Raw genomic sequence first — 24,029 nt, 5'->3', positions numbered from 1 at the left:
GGGTTGTCTTGTCTCCCCAAAGGGAGACCTCCTGATGCTGCCAGGACCCTGAGATAGGTGTCTCAGGGTGGTGGGACTCACTGTGGCTTTTTGTACCGCCACAGAACTGGGTGCCTGGAGCAGCCTCAGGAATCAATACTTGGTATTTACCTATCTCCCTCCAGCCCTGGGGGGCAGGAGGACTCAAGAGCTTCCCCTCTCTATTAGAAGCAGGAGAACAAAACTCAGGAGTGGAGAGAAGGGCCTAGAAGCTTGGCGCTCCGTTTTCTCTTCTCCATCTTTAAATAGTAGGTTTAAATAAGCATAAATATTAAATAGAGATAAATAAAATAGCTGGAAAGGGCTTTGCTCAGGGCTGGACCAGGTGGTTCAGAGCACAGTGAGCTGTCTCCAGGAATCTCTGCAGGTGAGAAGTGGCAAGGACACCTCCCGCCCGGCGCTGGAAGGCCGAGGTGAAGGTGGGCATGGTGCCCTGAGTGGGCTGCGCCGTAGGGGCCACCCCCAGGTTTTCCATCTGCAAGGAGGAGAAAATGAAGTTGGGGATCAGTCCTTCCTGCAGGCAACGGAGTGCTGGGAGTTAGTGAGCTGTCCCGTGGGGCTCACTCTTCACGTGGACAGCAAGAGCCAAGGCTCCAGCCCCCATCTGTTTCCTCTAATCAGCCAGAAGGAACGGAGGGGGGACTCCCTGTACATAGGCCTCTGAGAATACAGGAGCCTCCAGGGTGCCCAGGTAAGCTGGTGTGACCCCATCCTCACTCTTTTCCTTGCCCCTCCAGATGGAGCTCACCTGCTGCCAGATGGTGGTGGCAAAGTTGGCAACATCCAGCTGCAGCGTGTCCAAGGTGGGAGCCAACTCAGGAGAAATGCCTGCCAGGGCCTGAAGGAGGCCTTGGTAGAGGAAGAGTCCTCTGTGGAGCTGGCTCAGGCACTTTGTCTAGGGACAGTAGGAGGGTTAGGCGGTATGCAGTGGGACACCCCTTCTTTTCAGGAGCCCAAATACCACGGTGTAGTCCCTTCCCATTCTTCTGGTCCCCTTCTCCTCCAAGTACTCACCAGCTGCTGAACTTGGCTGGAACAGCGGCTCAGAGAAGCCTGTGGGATACCCAGCGAGTGGCCGAGCAGCACCAGCTCCTCCGGGTGGCACAGCTTGTAGGTAGCACACTGTAGATGGATGGGTCATGAGGGGCACTGGGCCAGGCTGTGCCTCCCTCCCAAGTCCTCTCTGTCCACTTGGCTTCTCAGCTCCCTATCGTCCCAGGACCCTAAGTACTGCCCCACTGCTGCCTCTTCTCATTTTCTCCCAAGTCCCCTTCATGTCCCATGTTCCCTTCCTCAGTGTTTTGTCAGTATTCTGGGTGTGGAATCCAGGCCCTGTGCACACTAGGCAAACGTGGCCGCTGCGTCCCCCTAGCCTGCTCCCTTCCCCTTTGCCCTCCTGTGCCCCTCCCTGCCTGCTCCCCCCCCCCCCCCCCCCACACACTACTTACCAGCTTCTCCAGCAGCACCGAGTTCCCAGCCTGAATCTTCCTCACTTGCTCCAAGGACTTAAGCAGGAAGCTCCGGGGCAAAGGCAGGGGTGGTGGCAGAGAGGTGACGGAGACTAGCGGAGCGGCCTCTTGTCCTGCCCAGAGGATACTGTGCCACAGCAGCAACTGTAGGGCTGGCAGCAGACAGACAGGTTAGAGACACTTGGCCCCTCCAGCCTCCCTCCTTTCCACGCCCAGGGCAGGTAATCAGGGCCACTCACCCATCAGTCTCCTGGGGCTCTGGGCAGAAGGCTGAGCCATGGGTTCTGGGTGCTGTGGGCTCAGCTCTGGGTTCTGCCAGGGCCTAGCTCCAGGGGGCCTTTATACATAACCCCATCAAGGCCTGGGAGGAAATTACCTGGGGCTGGGGCAGTCAGGCTTAGTAATAACTTCCCAGGATTTATGCAAATTTTCTTCTGTCGCCCAGGACAATGCAGGGGGTTGGGAAAAGCCTTTGCGAAAGTTTTGTGAAATCGGGGAATCTCTGCTCCTTCCTTGACGTCTTGTCCCCCTCAAACTCTTCCTCCAGCCACACCCAGGCCTGAATTGCTCCAGGGTGTTTGGGCTGAAGTGCTGACGAAGCCCTGGGGGCTACAGAGGGAACTCAGCCAGACCTTGGGGAAGAATCAGGCCCCCAGGTCAAGACTGTTCCTATCTTTCTGTCCTCTGCCAGATATGCCAGGGTTGCCCCCTCTGCCCTTTCTGTGATTCTCAAGATACCTATACCTGGGGCAAACACTCTGAGAGAGAAGGAAGAACCCATTGTTCTCTTTCCGTACCCATAAGCTCCCAGGCAGCTGCCTCCTGCAGTAGTGCCAGGAGCCCTGGACAGCACCCTGGGGTATTGTTTTCTGTGCCCATTCCACATATGGATAAAAAACAAAGCAATTCAGCATTCGGGCTGCTCTGACCCAGGCTGATTAGCTGGGAACTCCCCAATACCCACCACCGTGACTCATCCCTTTAAGCCCCTGGATCCCGGCAGAGAGGCCAGAGGAAACCGGATGTCTGTCCTGAATGAATCAAGACCCTTTGGGGCACTTTGCTCACCTGACCTTGCCGTTCTGTTTCCCTGCCTGACTCTCCTGGCATGTTACCCTACCGTGGCGGAGTCTGGGGTTTCTGGAGTCGGAGTAGGACACTCGGGGTCCCGATGATCTCTACCCGACACAATCAAGTAGATGCAGGCTGGGGTGAGAAAAGAGAAACTGCATCTCCAATCCTAGAACTCTGTCCAGTGATGGCTCTGGAGAGACTGAGCCAGAAAGGGAAAAGCCTTGCCCAATCAATGGTAGGAGAGTTGGAGGGGCATCCCAACCTCTGTTTCAATTCCCACAGGGTTTTACTGGCTAAAGAGGAGGAGGAGCACGCTTATCTTTATCTGACTCACCTCATCTCAAGTTGTCTATTTCTGAGCCATTCCACTCCCACCTTTTGGGTCAAGGAACATAGACATCTTCTGATGCTGAAGCCTAGCTGACTGGGCGGGAACATTCCTGCAGCGAGGGTGCCCTCTGGTGGCCACATGTTTCCTAGGCGTCAGCTACCTATCTTTGCTTGGGAGGGCACAGCAGGAGATTCCTTTTCAAGACAGGGTTTCTCTATATATCCCTTGCCATCCTGGAACTTGGTCTGTAGACCAGGCTGGTTTCGACTCACATAGATCCGCCTGCCTCTGCCTCCCGAGTGCCGGGATTAAAGGTGTGCGCCACTGCTGCCGGACCCGAGATTCCCATTCTTTTAACATGCTGACTGGCAACAACTGGCTACCTCATTTGTCAGAAACTCTTCATTGTGTATAGGTCAGTGGTTCTTAGCCTGGGGGTTGCTACCCAGGGGTCGCATATCAGATATCCTGCATATCAGATACTTACATTACGATTCATAACAGCAGCAAAATTACAATTAAGTAGCAATGACATTTTATGGTTGGGGGTCACCACAACAGGAGGAAATTGTTATTGCTGCTAGTTGCTAGCCAGACCTCAGTGGTAAGACTGTCCCTGCATGCAGGAGCTGGGCAGGCTGCTGAGAGAACTGTCATCCCCTGTCTTTCTCAGCTGGGACCCGTGTGTGTTGCACTATTGACTGGCTGGGTAAGATGTGAACCCAGGGCCTCTGGCATACAGTAGTGTCAAGTAGAAGAGCAAGCTGTGACTTCCTGATTGAGTTTGAGGCTGGCTCCGCGGGAGGGAATCTACCCTGTGCAGTAGTCAGGGTCAGTGTCTATGGCTGGGAAGTCATTGGACCCAGCAGGGTAGGTACTGCTTTTGTTTTGGAAAATAGACATGATGTGTTTGTCTAGTTGACATCCAAATAGTGATTTTTTTTTGTTTGTTCTTTTGCTTTTGTTTTCCAAGACAGGGTTTCTCTGTGTTGCTTTGGAGCCTGTCCTGGAACACACTCTGTAGACTAGGTGGCCTCAAACTCACAGAGATCTGCCTGCCTCTGCTTCCTGAGTGCTGAGATTAAAGGCCTGCCCCACCACCGCCTGGCTCCAAATAGTGATTTTTATGCCCATAGATAGTCAACTTCGGTCAGAGAAGCTTCTTTTTGTAGGGGGGTTTTGATAATTTGTCATAACTGTCAAAGTGCTGGATCCTCGGCTATTAGTGAGACAACCGTCACCTACCCAAGGCCCGGGGATCACTGTGGAGGAGGGCGGAAAAAAATGCAGAACTGGGGGCTGGAGAGATGGTTCAGTGGTTAGGAACACTTGACTGCTGTCCCAGAGGACCCAGGTTTAACTCCCAGTACCCACATGCCATTACTCAAGCTCCAAGAGTTCTGGCACCTTCATACAGACACACATGCAAGCAAAACACCTATGTACATAAAAAAATAAAAACAAATGATTAAAAAGAAAAAAGAATGCAGAATTAGAGGAAGGGGCTGTGTTGTAGAAAATGACACAGCCACGACCCTCCAGTTTACAGCTTTTTTTCTATTTTTTATTTTATGTGCATTAGCATTTTGCCTGCATGTGTGTATGTGTGAGGGTGTCAGATCCTCCGGAACAGGAGTTATAGACAGTTGTGTGCTGCTGTGTGGGTGCTAGGAATTGAACCTTGGTCCTCTGGAAACCAGTGCTCCTAACCACTGAGTCATCTCTCTAGACCTTGTTTTGTTTTTCAAGACAGGGTTCCTCTGTGTTGCCTCTGCCTCCTGAGTGCTGGCATTAAAGGTGTGCACCACCACCGCCTGGCTGCTAACAGCTGTTGTAATGGTTACCTGCGTGAGACTGGGCCTGGCATCCTATTAGGGTAGGAAAGGGGCTCACTGCTCACCCCCAGGGGATTAATTAGCAGTTTGTGGTTACTGGGGGAGGAAGAGATTTTTCTTCAGGGTTATGGCAAGGTGCTCATGCCCCTAATAACTTCTCTGAGTTATTGTTAGAACGCTCAGAGCTTGGTGGTGGTGCACGCCTTTAGGCAGCTGGATCTCTGAGTTCGAGGCCAGCCCGATCAAAGTCCCAGGACAGCCAGGGCTACACAGAGAAACCCTGTCTCAAAAACAAAAGAACCCTAAAGATCACCAAAAACTAACGAGAGAGTAGAAGGGGAATTGGTTATGAGGAGGGAGGAGGAAGGGGATAAGCAGGAAGGAAATGCAGGGTAATGAGGAGCTAATATAGTCATCAAAATAAATTATATATACTCTGTAATAGTGTATACTTTAATAGTGTATATATATATATACATCATATATACTCTGTAATAGTGAAGCCTATTGTTGTGTACAGTTATATATGCTAATAAAGAAGTTCAAGGTCATCCTCAGCTATGTAGCAAGTTTGAGGCTAGCCTGGGCTATATGAAGGGGGGGATGAAAGAGTAATGGCCTCTTTCCCCTGGACAGGTCACACAGGCTGAGCAGAGCTAAACTGAGGCCTGAATGGTTCATGCAGGGTTGTCTGCAGAAGCTCTTGCTGCCAGCTCCCCTAAAGGCTCAGGCAGATCTTCATTTTCTTTTCTTTTTTTTTTTTTTTCAGGGCTGGATTGAATCTAGGACCTGGGGCATGCTAAGCAAGCACTCTACCCTGAACTGTATCCTTAGTTTAATTTCGAAATGTATGTTCAATGTGTATGGGTGTTCCGCCTTCATGTACACGTGTACGCCCATGCATTCATTGTCAGCGGGGCCCTGGATCCTGCGACTGGAGTTGTGGATGGCTATGAGCCAGGTCCTTCGCAAGAGCAACAAGTTCTCTTACCCAGTGAGCCATCTCTCCAACCCCCTTGTCTATGGTCTTTAAATGTGCTCTTTTGTGTTTTTGATATTATCATATGATCTGAGCCCAGCAATTGCAGCACCCGGCAGCTCTCATCTGCCTAGCATCTGGCTGTAATTATGTTCTTGCTGGTAATGCCCAGTACCACAGGGTCATGGTCACCTGACCCAAAGAAAACCCTCTCCTGGCTTGGCGAGTTTACGACTTTGAGTTTGTCATTGTTATAGTTGGTCCATTTACCAAGAGTTTCTGACTCTCATTCTTGAATCTGAGCCTTTTTTTTTTTTTTGTCAACCTCCTTGCTAAAGACCAGCCTGTTCTGTGTAGCCAAGAGAAGCTACCTTGCCCCAGGAAACAAAAATAATAGACTATTCAAAGCACGAACTATTTGGGCACAGGATAAGATCATCTGGAAAGACAGAGTGGGGAGCTAGAGGGAGTCCTATCTCGTATAAGCAGGTTCAGACATTTTATGATGCCGAGGTGGCATTAACTAGAAGCATGTAGCAAAGCTGGGTCACTGTGACCAGGGTTGGGCTGGGATCAGGAACCGAAGCAAAGACCAAAACACTCGGAGTGAATTGTGTTGCTGGTGAGGTGTGTCAGTGTGCAGTCCGCAACAAACAATACTTTAACCAGCCCAAATGTCGTGCCAGGCAGGTATTTGGGTGGCCTCCGAAGCCCAGCCCTCAAGGAGATTACAGACAGGCTGGCAAGACAAAGTTGTCCTACCACCCTGAAAGAAAACGTGACTAAGTGAGCAGGCAAGGCAGAAAGTGGTGCTGGACCAGAAGCCGAACACCAGGCCACAGGAGGACTCAGCACAGACAAAGGGGTGTGTGCGGTGACCCAGGGACACATGCCTAACCACACTGACCCAGTGGAGGCATTGCCATTAGTCCTGGGACACTCGACAACAACAGGTGTATGTCCCCAGCCATGTGCAGCTGGGGTTGGCTGGGGAGCTGAGGTGCCCCTTTTTGCTTTCAGTGAGCAGCCTTTCTCCCACTCACAGGGCCGTTGGGCAAACTGTTCGCACCCTGCCCGGCTTCGCTCTCCTGGGCACACAAGGCCAGCTGCTCATGTCATTCTTTCTTGACTTTTTGAGACAGATTCTCATAGCTAAGAGTTTCCTCTCGAACCTGGTCTAGGGCTCGGTTACAGGTGTTACATCATGCCTGGTTTGTGCAGATCTAAGAACCAAACCTGGAGATTCCCTGCAAGTTGGCAAGCCCTCTGACTTCCATCTCCCGCTCACCCCTTGAGTACTTAGAAGTGTAGGCCCCTGATTTGAAGAGCCAGGAGGCCAGTCTAGTCCTTTATTTATCTGATGCCTCAGTTCACCTCACCGTGGCATCCTTCCCTGCGGATCTGCTGGATCCTGATCACACTGGTGCCAAGAAAAAGAAAGTCACCTGAGCCTGTCAACACTGCAATTGAACGAGTACAAGGAGCTTTGGAGAAGTTTTTATTGTTTAAAAATCATAATTGAAGCTTCAAAAACATACAACCCAACATGTCCCAACTCCAGACCCTAGTCCACACCCTAATCCGCGGTTCTGTCGTCCCCTCCTGCTGCCTACACCACCATTAGGCAGGGCTCTGCTCCAGGAGACTGCCACCCACTCTCCTAGCCAGTTTATTGCCACCAGCTACAGAGAGGCATGGTAGCAAGAGGGGATAGTTGGCTCCCAGCATCTCTGACCCTTGCACATGTGCAGTCTGTGAGCTGTGTGTGGGAAAAGGAGGAGGCCAGGTTCCTGGCAGAGGACCCCTGAGTGAAAAGACAAAAGCCAGTCTCCACTCAGCCCACCCCTCCCCAAGCCCTGGCTCAAGGGAAGCTGTCGTCATCATCCTCTGCCATCTCCTTGGCAAACTCCAAGTCCTGCTGCTCTCGCTCACGCCGTTCCTGTGGAGAAAGGGGCTGTCGGCTTTACCCAAGGGAGGGGCTGCCCTGCCCTGCCCTCCAAATCCTTCCCTGCTTTCCTTTGAGAAGGTCCACCCTTCATTCTCTCTCACCTCTGCCGACTCCAGGTCCTTGTTGTAGGATTTGGGAGGAAACCGCATGGCCTGAAAACAGCAGGTGGAGAGAGAAGCAGCAATCACTGGCATGCACACTGCCTGCTTCAGACACCAACATCTGAACATGGTGGGCCATGGCCACCCTCCTGTCCAGGTGGGAAGTTATCTATGCATGCATGCAAGGTATGTATGTATGTATGCATGTATGTATGTATCTTTCTCTCTCTCTAAAGGCCGGCTGGCCTCAACCTCGAGATCCACCTACCTCTACCTCTCTTTAGTGCCGAGACTAAAGGTGTGCACCACCACACCAGTTTACTTTTTTTTTTAAATATTTATTTATTATGTATACAATATTCTGTCTGTGTGTATGCCTGAAGGCCAGAAGAGAGCACCAGGTCTCATCAGAGATGGTTGTGAGCCACCATGTGGTTGCTGGGAATTGAACTGAGAACCTTTGGAAGAGCAGGCAATGCTCTTAACCTCTGAGCCATCTCTCCAGCCCCACCACACCAGTTTAGAACTGAATTCTACCAGATGTCAAAGGTGAGGCATAAAGGGCTTCCCACATCTGCACAGCACACTTAGTCAGATTTGAACGGTGACAGTAACACCCTGGTTCCTGGGTGAGGAGGAAGACCAACCAAGTCAGTGTCTAGGTACAGAGGGGTTAGAACCTTCCACGGAAATGCTGCCCCATGATTTATACAGGTTAGCCTGGCCAAGTGCTCCATGGTGTGCAGTGATAGTCTCAGTAGTCAATCCCTGAAGAAGGCTGGCCAGGCAGCAATTGACCATGTTTCACAGGCAGAGGCAGGGGCTATGGAGCCTTGGCTGAGCCCTCTGTCCTACAGCCCTGCTGCACATCAGTGATTTTCAGACATGGGCTAGGAACTGGGTACTAGTCAAGTACTAGGCTTCCGTGAGGAGTCTGGGGGAGGGAGGGTCATAAATGGCAGCTAGCCCAGTCAGTAGCCAAGGGCGGCTCACCTTGACAGACATGTTGTGGATGTCCAGGCAGAAGGAGATGCGCTGGTGGAAGGCTAGCTGGGGTTCCCGGGTAGAGTAGATATCAGTCATCTCTTTGGATTGAACGTAGCCCTTCTCGTGATTGATGCTGGCCTCAATCACACCATCCCGGATAGCCTGCAGGCTCCCAGAGGGAGGAAAGGTCACCTCCTGCGCTGTTCTAGTCCTCTATCCTAACACTCAAGCCCAGACTCATTTTCTTCCTGGCAACCTCCCGGCTTTGCTACAGTTACTGGCATTTCCTGATGAGACTGGTTATTGCCATACCCTCTGGCGAATTCCTTTCCACTCCTGCCCCCTGTGTAAGAGGCAGGAAGGGCACATCCCACCTTGGCGACAATGAACTCTGCATCCTCTGGACTATCCAGCTGCAGCTTCTGGGCAATGTCCGCCAGGGAGATGCGGGAATAGGAGAGGCTGATCATGCGCACACCTGCGGGGGGAGCAATGGGTGGGCAGGTGGCACGATGGGTCACCATCCACCTACCCGCGAGGCTGCCCGTGCCAGGAAGAAAGTCCACCTGCACCTGTGCAGACCCCAACCACACCTGTCTTAATCACATTGTGTCGCAGTCGGATAATTAGGGTGTAGGTCCCGTCTGTTTGAAACTTCTCTCCAAACTGATCCAGGACTTGGTTGAACTTGGCAAGATTTCCTGTCCTAACAGCTGTAAGGAAACAGGAGCGCCTTAGCTGATGTAAATGGGCACACTCACCAGGCCCCAGGGCAGGGCTCTGGGAGGGCAGCCCTTACCTTGGGTGAGAAGGAAGTAGGGCATGAGAGAGCGCTTGAGGGAGGGCTGGCGGAACTGCAGGCGGTCTGGGATCTCCCCCAGCAGGAGCTCCACCACAATCAGAAGCTTGTGCACCTGCGAGGGGTGTGACAGGGAGCTCAGTGGACAGTAAGCATGTAGATGGGGAAATGAATGGGGCAGAGAGGGCAGAAGTGTGATGCACACAGTCAGGTGTATCTTTATTCCTGGAAAATGTCCAAAAATGGATTCTGATCATATTCATCCTCCATTCTCTTCCCCTAATTCCTCTCAGATCTACTCCCAAAGTTTGTCTTTTAAGTTTTGGTGGTTTTTTTTTTTTTTTTTTTTTTTGAGACAGGGTTTCACTGTTTAGCTCTGGCTGTCCTGGAACTAGCTCTGTAGACCAGGCTGGCCTCAATCTTACAGAGATCCACCTGCTTCTGCTTCCCAATGCTGGGATTAAAGATGTGCACCAACAGCACCTGGTTATCTTCTTTTTATTATTTATTTATTATGTATACACTATTCTGTCTGTGTGTATGTCTCCAGGCCAGAAGAGGGCACCAGACCCCATTACAGATGGTTGTGAGGCACCATGTGGTTGCTGGGAATTGAACTCAGGACTTTTGGAAGAGCAGGCAATGCTCTTAACCTCTGAGCCATCTCTCCAGCCCCCGGTTATCTTTTAAGATTTACGGTAGAGAAGCAGCTGCATTAACGGGTGCTAACTAGCCGTTATCTACTCCTGAACAGAACGATTGTCCCCGTTTACCAGCAGTACCAGCACCCAACAGTTCCAGTGCACACTCTGGGGCACTGTGACACCCATCGTTAATCCCAGCATTTGGGGGGCAGAAGCTAGCTTCATCCACACAGAGAGTTCCAGGCCAACCAGGGCTAAATAGTGAGACTCTGTTGAGAGTGTGTGTTGGAGAGAAAGACACTTCTTTGCAAACAGGGTCTGCTACACAGTCCCAGTGGGCTCAAACCTGCAGTGCTCTAGCTGCTCTTTCCAAGGCCTGAGCATACAGCTGCACCTTCCAGCCCAGCTGCTCTTCCCAAGGCCTGAGCATACAGCTGCACCTTCCAGCCCAGCTGCTCTTCCCAAGGCCTGAGCATACAGCTGCACCTTCCAGCCCAGCTGCTCTTCCCAAGGCCTGAGCATACAGCTGCACCTTCCAGCCCAGCTGCTCTTCCCAAGGCCTGAGCATACAGCTGCACCTTCCAGCCCAGCTGCTCTTCCCAAGGCCTGAGCATACAGCTGCACCTTCCAGCCCAGCTGCTCTTCCCAAGGCCTGAGCATACAGCTGCACCTTCCAGCCCAGCTGCTCTTCCCAAGGCCTGAGCATACAGCTGCACCTTCCAGCCCAGCTGCTCTTCCCAAGGCCTGAGCATACAGCTGCACCTTCCAGCCCAGCTGCTCTTCCCAAGGCCTGAGCATACAGCTGCACCTTCCAGCCCAGCTGCTCTTCCCAAGGCCTGAGCATACAGCTGCACCTTCCAGCCCAGCTGCTCTTCCCAAGGCCTGAGCATACAGCTGCACCTTCCAGCCCAGCTGCAACCTGTATTTTAGTTTTGAAAGGGGCAGAGCGGGGGACAGACCCTCTCCTTAAACACACACATCCCAGGCTTCCTCATCAACCTAACCCTGGTCAAAGACCCCAGGCCAACTCTTAGCACCATCCTGCCCCAGATGCTACCGTGAGGAGCCATGAACCCTTACATCTTGTTTGAGATACCAGACTTTCCGACGGGGTTCCACCAGCATGTGACACACTATTGCACTACCTGTAGCTGTCGTGATTTTTATTATCTGAGGCACGCGCTTACAATACGTAGTTCAGGTCGGCCTCAAACCTGCTACCTTCCTGCGTCAGTCTCCTAATTACCTGGATTACTGTGTGCCTTAGCGATTTTTAAAAGAAACTTTAGCATGTGACTTACAGTGTGAGCAACATTCCAGGCTGCTCATGTGTCTGGAAATTCCTTTGTGTGAAAATTCTAATATTCCAAAAACCAGTTCAAATTTAAGATTTCTTATTCTTTAAAACCAAGTGAGCCTAGTCCGAATGGAACGCCATGCTCTCTGCCACTGCCCCTGCTCACTCACTGACAAGGGGACAATGGAGGCTGGTGCCATGCTGCGGCAGGAACACAAGCCTATAGCTGGAAGAACTGGGTCCCGAAACTGGGCTCTGATACTTTACATAGGCCCATGGTCCTTGGAGGCAACATTCTCTCTCCCTGAAGCATCGCTACCGAGAGACGCCCTCTTCATCCTTGTCGCTCACAGTGCTGAACACCAAGGCCGATCCAGAGGCCTTTCGTGTCTGAAGGCATGAAGTGGCCAAGGTTTCTGTGCACAGGAGCCCTCAGCTTTGTGAATTATGAGACTGTCTGGATTTCCAGGCCACAGACAACACTCATCAAGTCAGGCACTTAAGGGTTCAGGTAAAAGCCTGGCATTCTCAACACGAGCCAGGCCATGCCTAGAATAACTGCTCAGAGTGCTGGGGAATCAGGAACATTCCAAACCCATCTCAGCATGGGCAGCCGCAGAGGAGCTGAACTGCTGCTGGCTGCTCTGGCACTCACAGCTGGGGCAGCTGCAGGGATAAGGGTCAGGAAGTGCAAGCTCTAGCATAGGGAAGCAGACCTAAGGGTACCAGATAAGCAAGAGAGGGAGGGCAAGGAGGTTGGCTGACCGTCTGTTTGAAGCCAACAGCTGTGTGCTGTGGGGCCTTGCGCAGGGCATTGGTCATCGTCCTCCGGGCTTCAGAGTACTCTAGCTGGATAGCTTTGATTCGGCCTGGACAGGAGAGGAGAGTGGGTCAGAAGAGTGTGTGGGGATGGGTGGGGGGTGGCTCAGCCTTTAATCCCAGCATTTAGGGAGGCAGAGGCATGCGGATCTCTGAGTTTGAGGCCAGCTTGGTCTACAAAGCAAGTTCTAGGACAGCCAGGAAAACCCTATCTTAAAAAACCAACCAAACAAAGCCGGGCGGTGGTGGCGCACACCTTTAATCCCAGCACTCGGGAGGCAGAGGCAGGCGGATCTCTGTGAGTTCGAGACCAGCCTGGTCTACAGAGCTAGTTCCAGGACAGGCTCCACAGCTACAGAGAAACCCTGTCTCGAAAAACCAAAAAAAAAACAAAAAAAACCCAACCAAACAAACAAAAAGTCAACGTCATTCACCATAACCCTTGGCTTTAGAACAATGTAAGCTCTTTTTTTTTTTTTAAATATTTATTTATTACGTATACAGTATTCTCTCTCTCTGTGTGTATGCCTGCAGGCCAGAAGAGGGCACTAGACCTCATTACAGATGGTTTTGAGCCACCATGTGGTTGCTGGGAATTGAACTCAGGACCTTTGGAAGAGCAGGCAATGCTCTTAACCGTTGAGCCATCTTTCCAGCCCCCAGTCTAAGCTCTTGCTTGCCTGATGATTTGTAGAGTAGCCCATGTGGAGGCCTTGACTGTGCTAATCAAACAAGCTTTACCCGATCCCTCCCATGAGGGATGAGTGCTGTCTGTGCCAAATGCCCAACCCTGAAAAGTCTGCATCAAGGAGCCTGAGCCACCTCCTGCTTTGTGGGTGGGGACCCCTGCTTACCTGTGTAGTAGAGGTATCTGGCCCACTCGTTGTTGTTAGCCTGTTCGGGGAAGACAGACTTGGACACTAGTTTCTCAGCCTGGTCATACAGGCTGTAATGTAGGTAATTCCGAAGCAAGAGGTTCAATAGGGTAGCCTGTCCGTCCGCATCATGCCGGAGGGTGGCTGTCCGGAGCCGGGCATGCAAGAAACTTTGAGAAGGAAAGCAAAGGGGTGTCAAACCCTCAAACCATGTCAGATGTGGTGGGTCACATCTTTGATCTCAGTCCTTGGGAGATAGAAGCAGGTGGGTTTTCTGTGAGTTGAGGTCAGCCTGATCTACTTGTCTAGTTCCAGGACAGCCAGGGCTACAGAGTCCCTGTCTCAAAGCCAAACAACACAGAGTCTCAAAACACAGCTCTGCACTGCCTGGCTCACCACCCGTCCACTCTGGTCGGCACTCGTCTAGAAGCACCATCCCAGAGAGGACAGCACCTGTGCTTTACAGCGGAACAGATGGGGAAGAAGCTAAGGAGAAACTGGGGGAAGAGCAGCAGGCAGGCAGGAGGCAAGAGGGGACTGGCTTCTTTCCTTTCGTCCCTTGGTTGTGAGCCCGAGCCTTTGGCAGCTGAGCTGTCTCTCTAGCCCCAGTTTTCCATTTTCTTTTTTTTAAAAAATATTTATTTATTTATTATGTATACAATATTCTGTCTGTGTGTATGCCTGAAGGCCAGAAGAGGGCACCAGACCCCATTACAGATGGTTGTAAGGCACCATGTGGTTGCTGAGAATTGAACTCAGGACCTTTGGAAGAGCAGGCAATGCTCTTAACCTCTGAGCCATCTCTCTAGCCCTCCATTTTCTATCACACTTATATGTGTGCACTCGAGTGCCAGCGTGTACACAGGGCACAGGACAACTTCCAGGGGTTGCTTCTCTCATTCCACAACCTGGGTCCTGGGGATCAAATTCAGGTTCTCAAGCTTGGCAGCAGGTATTTTTACCTACTGAACCATCAATATGGTTGAATTTCTTTTTAATTATTACATTAAAAATTGTGTATGGGTGAGTGTGCACTGGCGCAGCTATGGAGGTCAGAGGCCAACTTTAGGGAACCAGCTTTATCCTTCTATTTTGTGGATCTCAGGGACAGAGCTCGGTTGCTGGACTTTTACACACTGAACGGTTTCACCAGCTGCGATGGATTCTAAACAGCCAGGTCCTCACAGGACTAAGAGGTTACAGGGAAGGACAGACTGAGGAGGTTGTCTTGTCTGCCCAAGGAAGGACAGGAGGCAGCATGCTGGCAGAGAGGAGAGATGAGTCAAGGAAGAAAGAGGAGAGTCAGTTCAGTTCTCAGAAATGCCATGAGGGCTCTGGCTTTTCTAAAGGGCTGGAGCTGGGGTGGCAAAGCAGGTTTTGAACAGAAAACCAAAATATTTCTAGCATGTCCTTTCACCCCTCACTCCTTAGCTTTGGGCTGACAAAAAAGCCAGGGGACAGTTTGTTAAAGCCCAGAGGTTATCTCCACCGCTTACCCAGAATCTCAACTCCCCCTCTTAGGGCATGTTAGCTATTACCTGCTGGATATCTGTGGTGGTCTGAACAAGAATGTCCCCACAGGCCCATATATTTGAATGTTTAGTCACCAAAGAGTGGCACTATTTAGAAAACTTAGAAGGGTTAGGAGGTGTGGCCTTGTTGGAGTAGGTGTGGTCTTGTAGGTGGAAGTGTGCAACCAAGGTTCCAAAGACCCAAGCATCCAAGCACTCAGGAGGCAGAGACAGGAAGATCCCTACATTTGAGGCCAGCCTGGTCTACAGAATGAGTGCCAGGACAGCCAGGACTACACAGAGAAACCCCTCAAATAAGAATGCAGCTCTCAGGTACTGTTCCAGAGCCATGCATGGGGTCATAACAACAACGAACTAACCCTTATGAGTTGCCTTGGTCACGGTGTTTCTTCACTGCAACAGAGCAGTGACTGAGACAGGACCTCACACCCACTAGTCCCTCAACTGTGTAGTAGTGATGACCTTGGCTCTCGTACCTGCGCACCACATCCAGCTTGTCCAGGAACTCATAGACCCGGGCATGGTAATAGTAACACTTTGCAGCTACGAGGTCCAGGGCTCGGCGGTTCTGAGTGCTGATCTTCTGCATCAGGTCATCAGAGATTTTCTGGGCCTGGTGGGTGGGGGCACAAAAGAGAACCAAGTGGTAATCCCTCCAAAGGTCAAAGAGGAAATATCACGAGCCAGCAATTCTGCTCCTAGGTGTATATCCAAGAGAACTGTAAACAGTTACACACAAAAGTCTATAAACAAATACTATTACCTGCATCATTTAAAATAATCCAAGGATTTCTTGGCAGCTGAAGAACACTTAAAAAACCAAGTGTGGGGCTGGAGAGATGGCTCAGCGGTTAAGGGCACTGACTGCTCTTCCAGAGGTCCTGAGTTCAATTCCCAGCAACCACATGGTGGCTGACAGCCATCTATAATGAGATCTGGTGCCCCCTTCTGGTGTGCAGGCCTTCATGGAAGGCATGTTGTATACATAATAAATAAATAAATCTTTTAAAAACAAAAACAAAAAACAAGTGTAGTGCTGCATGCATATAAGTCTAGTGCTCGGGAGGGAAGAAGATCCAGTGTGAGGCTAGGCTGGGCTAGAGACATGAAACTAAACAAAACTCATAATAAGCGCAGAAAGGCATATCCACTGGAATATGCCACAAAAATGTGATCCTCCAGGAGGGCTGCAGCAAGTCTCAGGCCAGCCCAGATTAGAGAGCAAGACACTGAAACAAAACAAAACAAAAACGACAGGCTAGGGTACAGCGTGGTGGGACAATGCTTGCCTAACAGTAGCACAAATGACATCCTAACTTCCGCCTTCAGTTAAAAGTGTAGAATGATGTGCTCACTGATCCACGCTATGCCATTACCCACTGCAAAATCTTTAAACTTTGTGTCAAGAAGCAAATCTTCCAGAGACAGAAAGCCCATTGGTGGTTTGTGGTAAAGAGGGTGGCATTCGTGCTGGAGCAAGGAACATGCCCTTGGTGTTAGTGCTGATGGCTGTAGAGCCTTCTGTGTAGACAGAAAAACCACCCAACTGTCTACAGAAACAAACAAAAAACAAACAAGCAGGAGTTATAAAGTCTTGTGCGCTGGTATCCATGTGGGTGCTGGGTGTCGACCCTGGGTCCTGTTCAACAGTATCAGCTGAACCATCTATCCAGCCTTACAGAGTTGGCTTTTTTTTAAATGTAATTTTGAAAAATTACTTTTATTTGAGTGTGCATATGCCTTCTATCATTCCTTCTGTCTCGGTCTCCTGAGTGCTTAGGTAATAGACATGCCCCATGCATGGTTAGCTGTCATTTCTTTTTCTTTTCTTGGTTTTTCGAGACAGGGTTTCTCTGTGTAGCCCTGGCTGTCCTTGAACTCAGATATTTGCTTGCCTCTGCCTCCTGAGTGCTGGGATTAAGGTGTGTGCCACCACCAACTGGTTACTATTTCTTAAAGATGTACCCAAGTTTACTCTGCAAATGTGAGGCAGGGTCTCACTACGCAGCCCACACTGGCCCTGAACTCCTATTCTGTCTCAACCTCTGAGCAATGGGGTTGTAGGTGTGCACTGCCATGCCTGGCTTGGGGAGGCGGGATGAGAGGCAGTTCCCAGTGATCCCCTCTACTTCTGCACTGGAGATAACCTCCCAGGAGCATCCCGGGTACCTCTTTGTAGCGTTTGCTGTTCATTAGGAAGATGACCATGAGCAGCTGGAGATAGGCCTCCACTTCGGGGAGGAGAGGGGCTGATGCAGCTTTTCCTGTACGCGGACGGAACTGTAGATCGGCTTCTGTGTCCATGGGCTAGGAGAGGACAGAATTACCATGGAGAAGTGCAGCGAAACCAAGCAACAAGAATTCCCTGGGCACTCACTGTGTGTTTCGACACACACTTACTGAGTGCCCACTATGCACAAAGAAATTTTCCAGGTGCTGAGGATATGAGAATAAAGACAGTCCCTTTTTTTGGAGCGTCAAGGAGGCTGACGACAGAACAGAATAAAGATTTCTGTAATCTCACAAAAAGCTTAACTTAAGGGGCTGGAGAGATGGCTCAGAGGTTAAGAGCATTGCCTGCTCTACCAAAGGTCCTGAGTTCAATTCCCAGCAACCACATGGTGGCTCACAACCATCTGTAATGGGGTCTGGTGCCCTCTTCTGGCCAGCAGGCATACACACAGACAGAATATTGTATACATAATAAATAAATAAATATTTTTTTTAAAAAAAAGCTTAACTTAAGAACAAAGCGACCACACCTGAGACCACTGCGAATCCTAGCCAACACCCTTAAAGCTAGCCCACTCACTTCTTCTAGGAAGGGTAGCAAGAAGTCTCGAGTGGCATTATTGGAGGTGAAGAAGCCATGCACGGCCTTATACAGAACATAGTGGTTGAGGCGGCGTGACGTGGACGGCAGCATCCGCAGCGCCCTCAGCACAAACCGAGGCTCCTTGCCCGAGACAGCCTTCTCGAGCTGCTTCACGTGCTCCTTGATGTCTGCAGAGGACCAGAGAGAGAAGTTACTGCAATTCCGCTGTCCCTTACCACTCTGGGGCAGCAGTTACCTGGAGCGTCTTACAAAGGGGGCGGTACACATATTTACGCCTTTGGGCCTAAAAGAATTATGCAGTATTTATGGCACAATCCACCGATTTTCAGACATAACCGGAAACAAGGAAAAATACAATTGGGGCAGGGGATAGGGTAGGCATAGCAGAAAGGCACAGAAAAGAAAACAGTTGAGAAACAAAGCAGAAGAAATACATGGAGATTTATCAGAGCTCAAAATAGGGAAAGACTTTGTAAAGAGCGGAAAAATCTCAGACAGACACACAGGACTGATGAGTGTGTCTGTCTATACTACAAAAAAACCCTTCTGAATAACCACGTCAACAAGAGAAAAATACGTGCAACAAATGGCCGGGTTTACATTTCACTTTACGAAGAACTTACAGAACTGATTAAGAGAAACTATGGGGGTTAGAGAGATGGTTCAGCGGTTAAGAGCACTGGCTGCTCTTCCAGGGTCCCAGGTTCAGTTTCCAGCACCCACATGGTATCTCACAACTGTCTGTAACTCCAGTTCCAGAGGATCTGACACCATCACACAGACATACATGCAGGCAAAACACCAATGTACATAAAGTAAATAAATAGATCTTTAAAAAAGAGAGAGGGAGGTCAGGTGGTGGTGGCACACGCTTTTAATCCCAGCAGAGGCAGGCAGATCTCTGAATTCAAGGCCAGCCTGGTCTACAGAGCAAGTTCCAAGACAGCCCCCACCCCCCCAAAAAAAGAGAAAGAGGGAGAAAGATACTACTGGTCATAACTTCAAAACAAAAGTGGACTTGGACAAAAAGCAAAGGACGGCAAACATAAAAGACACGAAGGTTGTATTTGGCAGTATGCAAATACCTGAAAACAGACTTTTTTTTTGGTTTTTCAAGACAGGGTTTCTCTGGAGCTTTTGGATCCTGTCCTGGAACTAGCTCTTGTAGACCAGGCTGGTCTCGAACTCACAGAGATCCACCTGCCTCTGCCTCCTGAGTGCTGGGATTAAAGGGTGCGCCACTGCCCAACAGAGACACTTTTATGCTACTAAATTAGCAGTATTTTTAAATGGAATGGAAACATAAACAGTAAAGAGAAAAGAACATTTATAATGTAAATCAGATTTTCAGGACAACTTAAAAAGCTTTAGAAATGGGGCTGAAGCGACGGTTCAGTGGTTAAGTGCACTGCCGCTCTTCCTCTGGAGGAGTAGCACCCACTTGGTGGCTCATGTCCATCCACAACTAGAGTTCTAGGAGTCAGACGTCCTCTTCTGACCTTTGTGGACACTGCACACAGGTGGTACACTTACAACCACCCAGGTAAAACACACACAAATTTAAATTTAGACATGTTTACCCTTTTGACTTAGACATATAAATTCTGGGAAGCTACATTTAAGTAGTTATAAAAGTCGATTAAAAGTTTAGGTATGGAGATGATAATTGCAAAACTACTTAAAAGAGCAAGAACCATGAAAAACTTTAACTGTGCAGTCAAGGGGCAGTTTCTTAGTGGCATCCCCTCACTGGGTGCTTGTGATACCAATGACCACAAACGGCAGCAGCTCCTGCTTACGGAGGGTTTGCGATGTATTTACTATGTGCTGGGCGCAGTTCATGCATTCTACGAAAAGACATAAAATCTTTACATACTAATATCTTGAGTCTAACTGTGTACTGCAGCGATTTCAATGATAGAACAGCTTGAAAACATGTTAACCATGCTTGAATTTTTCCCCGTTACTTTAGAATTCCCAAGCTTCAAATTCTCTGCAGTGAACACAAACCACAATGAAATGTACACACACTCTCGGGCGATGCTGAGTGACAGCTCTGCCACTGGCTACTTTCATTTCAGGTAAAAATCTTTACTAGACACAGATACTGTTGCCAAGTTTTTAAGTGGGAGTTGATGCAGTCCACACACACACACACAGAAGTACCACTCAAGGCATAATGTGGCTTATCTCCACGTTTTAAAGTGGTTTCTCATGCAGTTAAGCAAAACGAGAGAGAGAAAAAATTCTAGTAAGGAGCCTGTCCCACTTGAGCCAGAACTTGGGGAACTACTCCGGATCTTCTCACCTCACCCACTTCAAACATGGACAGGATGGACTAAGTGGGAAAAGTAAAATAGCAACTCTATAGAGACAAGAGGATAGGAACCCGAGAACTGGCATCTGGAAGAAAAAAGGTTGGTGGCTTTATAGGAGTTGAGGCCACAGGTAAGCACTATAAACAAACAAGAAGACAAACTCAGGAGTCGAAGTGTGGATGTGCTTGAACTCTTTAGGCGTGGAGGGGGAGTAAGGACCTCAAAAGAGAGGAAAAGAGCAACGGGACAGTTTAGATACTTCAATTACAGAAGGAAGCAAGACAAGGTAGAAATGGCTTTCCTAAGGCGTTCGCTAAAGGAAACCCTCTATAAACGCTCAGCTAAGGGGCCAGTGTACTACTACCCTGGCCTCTTTAGACACAAATACAAACGCTGATTTCTAGGGATCAGCAACGTTTCGGAGGTGCTAGAATCGGTTGGATGGGGTGTACATGGAGTAGATCAGTGGGAAGGACTGAAGAAAAGCCTCGGTGAGACCAAGATGCAAGAGGAAGTATGAGGAAGGCAGTCCGCAGCCTGGAGAACAGGTTCAGTCGCCGGCTGGGGTCGAGAGCCGCAGGGTGGTGGGACGGGCACTTCCGACCCCGGCCCCATAGACCGAGGTAGGTGGAGGCTGCTCTGAGGTCCCAGGGAGAAGTCGCATCACCGTGGCCGCTGTCACCCGTGATCGCGGCACGTCCCGGACGCGGGCTCCCGTACCTTCCAAGGTGACAGTGTCCAACTCTCGCTGGGAGTGCTCGGTTGTGGCTGCCTTGCCGTCTCCCTCCCCCGTTGAGCCGCTCCCTGTTGCTGCCTCCTCTTTCATCTCCACATCCTGGGGGGCCGGCGGCGGCGGTTCTTGTTCCCCTCCCGGAGGCGGCTTTGCCTTGTCGGCGCCTCGGCGCCGCGCCGAGCCCTCCTGCTTCATGGCGCCCGGGGTCGCGGCCTGGTCCGGGGACCGAGGCAGGGGCCTCGCCTAAACCCTCACACCAGAGACCAGGCACAGAGCCGGGCCTGCACACCAGCGCGCGCTCGCGTCGGGCCGCACGATGACCGAGCAGCTGCAAACTCCTTCCCGGCGCTGGGGCTTCTGGGAAATGCCAGGCCCGGCGAGCGGATGGCCGAGTCCAGGGAGGGGAGAGAAATCAACAGCCGAGGTGCACGATGAAGGCGGATCTTCCAGGAAGGGGGAGGAGTCCGCAAGAATTTGTGGGGCTTAAGAGTGGTGATTTTATTTTCCTCTCGAGTGCGTATCTCCGGATGTCCGCGAGAGGTCCCTCTTAGGCTCCAACCTGGGCTACCACAGACTCTAATACGTAAGTGGATAGGACCTATCCGAGCGCAGATCCTGAAGACATCACAAGTTGCCGGGCTTTTTTTTTTTTTCCTTTCTCTTCTCCGCCCGGCAAACTCTCCCAGTTTGCGCAGGTCAGGTCCTCTGTGAAATCCGTCAGGCTCGCGCTCTCAACGCACGCCGGGTGCTTCCAGCGCCGGGAAGAAGAGAGCCTGTGTGCTTGTAGCTAGGCTGTTAGATTGAACTGAGCTCTACCCCTTGGCATCCGAACTTCCTTGTCAAATTTTTGTATAGTGCTGAATATAAGGTAGACCTTCTCTGCAGCCTGAGGGTATGTTGGGGTAGGGTGTATTTGTGTAGAATTAGTCAAATTTAATAATAGGAGGCCACATAGTATACAGCTCAGGGCCAATATGTAGAGGATTGTTGCGAAACCCAGATCAAGTAAGGCTCATTCCTTTAACCCCTGCGGCGAGCTCCCTGACCAGCAGGAAGGAACAGCCACCAGACGAGGAGTCTTCTCAAATCACACTTTATTGGAGCCTCTTGGTTGTAGGGAGAGCAGAAAGTAAGGGGCAAGGGGCGCTCAACTATAGCTGCTTATATAGGGAGTCTGCCTAGCAACTTTTGATACTTTGATTCTGGAGACCCACCGGCAGGAAAGAAAGCAGGGGAACATCCTTGTCAATTACAGACCAGGATGTTCCCCTGCCGGTCAGGGGAAGTGTGGGCAGCTAGATCACAACAACTCACCCTGTTTTCCGGTGGAAGAAATGGAACCCTAATATGGAGTTATCTATCAAGCAAGGCTGGGGCCAAATGCCATCTTGTAATGGCAGCTATTCAAATCGGCTCCCAGCAAACCCCAGCCCTCGGGAGGCAGAGGCAGGCTGATCTCTGTAAGTTCGAGGCCAGCCTGGTCTACAGAGCGAGTTCCAGGACAGGCTCCAAAGCTACAAAGAAACCCTGTCTCGAAAAATAGAACAAAACAAAAGTAGGGCCAGATGTAGTGCCATCGTTAATCTCAGCACTAGGGAAGAGGATCTACATAGCAAATTCCAAAAAGGAAGAAGAAGGAGAGGGAGAGGGAGGAAGTGGAGGAGAAGGAGGAGGAGGCGGAAAAAGAAAGGAAAAAAAAGTAATATGGGCCCACAAGGATAAAGGACCTTGTTGCCAAGTGTGGAGACATGAAGACATGAGCTTAATCCCTAGGTTCCATGGTAGAACGAGAGAAGAGTCCCACAGGTTGTACTCTGACCTCCACAAGCATGCCATCACAGCACGCCCCCAAAAATAAATGAGAGAGAGAGAATGTAATGTACCCAGACAAACACTATGTTCCACTCCAGTAATCCCAGTAAGGAAAAACAATTGTCATTACTTGGAGGTTAGCCTGGGCTACATAGTTTCAGGAAAGCCTGAGCTACAGTGTGACAGCCTGCTGCCTCCTCAAACACAAAACAACCGGATGAGCAAGGTGAGTTAGCAGATAAAGGCATTGCCACAAGAGAGGGTGAGGAAAAAGTTGACACTCTACATGTTCTGCTTTGGGACCCGGTGTGCTGTGGGGAGGGAAGGAAGATGCTCTAAGGGAGCAGTTTGCGGAGGCCTGTGAATGGGGAGCAGAATGATGTCCTTTGTGGGGTGCACAGATGGAAGAAGACTGGACCAGAAAGCCTTCCCATCGGCACAAAACAAAACTCCAGCATGGAAACTTGATCTCCTCTATAAAAAGAGCTGGGACTGGCTCAGCACAGGCTTGAACAGGGATTCAGAAGACACAGAATGTGTCTCTTTTATAGTCCAAGTCCTCAAGACGTCTATGTTTGTTTGTTTGTTTTGGTTTTTCAAGAGAGGGTTTCTCTGTAGCTTTAGAGCCTGTCCTGGACCTAGCTTTGTGGACCAGGCTGGCCTCGAACTCACAGAGATCTGCCTGCCTCTGCCTTCCAAGTGCTGAAATTAAAGGCATGTGCCACCACCACCCAGTGTTGTTTGGTTTTTGAGACTCACTCTGTAGCCCTGGCTGGCTTGTAACTCATAGAGCTTCACCCCCTGTCTCCAGAGCACCGGGATAAAAGGCAACTAGATCCGTCTCTGCCCCGTCACACCTGGCAGCTGCATATATTTTAAATTTTTCATTCACGTATGTGGTTAGTTGGGGGCCACTCTTCTCATGTATGTGAGGGAGTCAGAGGACACCCCTTCCCACCTGGGGCCTGGCAGTTGAAGTCAGGTCGTGAGACTCAGCAGCAAGTGCTGCTGAACCACCTTGCTGGTGTCCCTACTTATCACTTGTATGATTTTTATTCTATTGTGGCAAATAATTCTCAGTACTAGGCAGCCACTCGGCAAACAGAAATGTGTGCTCCACTTCTAGGGCGCACACCTGGACCTGTTCTCCCAAGCTGTCCTTCCACCGTCCCCCCCTCAGTGCTGGGGGACAGAGAACAGAGCTTTCTAATGAGCACAGGGATAAACTTACTAAAGACTCTCATGACACCCTGGACTTCAGGTGGCGGGAATGGCGAAGGGAGAAAGCAGACCAGCTTTGTCATTCATCCTTCCAATCACGGAAGTTACCTTGCTGGCTGCTAGTTAAGATGTCAGCTCGCCTCTGTGAAGTTTACAGCACGGGGAACGAATGAATAAGTCAGCAGAGAAGACCGCAGTAGAACCCGAGGGCTTCCAAAGATGCCAGGAGCGGGGGAGGAGGGCTAACCGTGAAGCTTTTGGCAGCTGGTCGTGATGAGTCTTGCTGTGGAGGAACTGGCCTGGGCAAGGAGGTCGGTAAGAAGTGGGAGATTCTGACTCCGGGGGCCTTGGAGATATAGTCTACTCATAAAATTGCTTGA

The 24,029-nt window shown here is 50.3% G+C and overlaps 2 protein-coding genes across 5 annotated transcripts; both read right to left on the bottom strand.

Annotated features, from left to right (window-relative positions):
- Window positions 1-349: 349 nt before the first annotated feature.
- On the bottom strand, window positions 350-1,787 carry LOC121442512 (granulocyte colony-stimulating factor-like). 4 transcript variants are annotated; one of them, XM_041644111.1, is made up of 5 exons: window positions 1,748-1,787; window positions 1,479-1,660; window positions 1,054-1,161; window positions 788-934; window positions 350-514 (listed from the first exon to the last, which is right to left on the bottom strand). In XM_041644111.1, the coding sequence occupies exons 1-5, from the start codon at window positions 1,785-1,787 to the stop codon at window positions 350-352; spliced, it is 642 nt and encodes a 213-aa protein (XP_041500045.1). The 4 variants fall into 4 exon arrangements, with proteins under 4 accessions (XP_041500045.1, XP_041500046.1, XP_041500047.1 ...); XM_041644112.1 differs by having other exon boundaries at window positions 1,488-1,660; XM_041644113.1 differs by lacking the exon at window positions 1,054-1,161.
- A 5,425-nt stretch (window positions 1,788-7,212) lies between these two features.
- On the bottom strand, window positions 7,213-20,977 carry LOC121442497 (26S proteasome non-ATPase regulatory subunit 3). Its single transcript, XM_041644092.1, has 12 exons — window positions 20,604-20,977; window positions 17,542-17,732; window positions 16,899-17,036; window positions 15,206-15,342; window positions 13,177-13,367; window positions 12,269-12,372; window positions 9,563-9,677; window positions 9,357-9,476; window positions 9,138-9,241; window positions 8,770-8,925; window positions 7,777-7,827; window positions 7,213-7,666 (listed from the first exon to the last, which is right to left on the bottom strand). The coding sequence occupies exons 1-12, from the start codon at window positions 20,809-20,811 to the stop codon at window positions 7,589-7,591; spliced, it is 1,593 nt and encodes a 530-aa protein (XP_041500026.1). The 5' UTR covers window positions 20,812-20,977; the 3' UTR covers window positions 7,213-7,588.
- Window positions 20,978-24,029: the final 3,052 nt, after the last annotated feature.

The sequence above is a fragment of the Microtus oregoni genome, unplaced genomic scaffold (assembly GCF_018167655.1).
Source record: "Microtus oregoni isolate MIOR12 unplaced genomic scaffold, Mior012 000091F_ref0000469, whole genome shotgun sequence".
Taxonomy (NCBI): Eukaryota; Metazoa; Chordata; class Mammalia; order Rodentia; family Cricetidae; genus Microtus; species Microtus oregoni.
The sequence above is the reverse complement of the archived record's forward strand: the minus strand, read 5'-3'. Positions and strand labels throughout refer to the sequence as shown.

Bases quoted from the DNA above. Each gene is read 5' to 3' on its own strand.
- LOC121442512 (XM_041644111.1), bottom strand. From the start codon at position 1,787: ATGGCTCAGCCTTCTGCCCAGAGCCCCAGGAGACTGATGG. The intron at 1,661-1,747 runs GTGAGTGGCCCT...GTCTGCTGCCAG, and splicing joins GAGCCCCAGGAGACTGATGG to CCCTACAGTTGCTGCTGTGG. The intron at 515-787 runs GTGAGCTCCATC...TCCTCCTTGCAG, and splicing joins CCACCACCATCTGGCAGCAG to ATGGAAAACCTGGGGGTGGC.
- LOC121442497 (XM_041644092.1), bottom strand. From the start codon at position 20,811: ATGAAGCAGGAGGGCTCGGCGCGGCGCCGAGGCGCCGACAAGGCAAAG. The intron at 9,242-9,356 runs GTGTGGTTGGGG...CTCCCCCCGCAG, and splicing joins ACACAATGTGATTAAGACAG to GTGTGCGCATGATCAGCCTC. The intron at 7,828-8,769 runs GTGAGCCGCCCT...TGCTGTTTTCAG, and splicing joins TCCACAACATGTCTGTCAAG to GCCATGCGGTTTCCTCCCAA.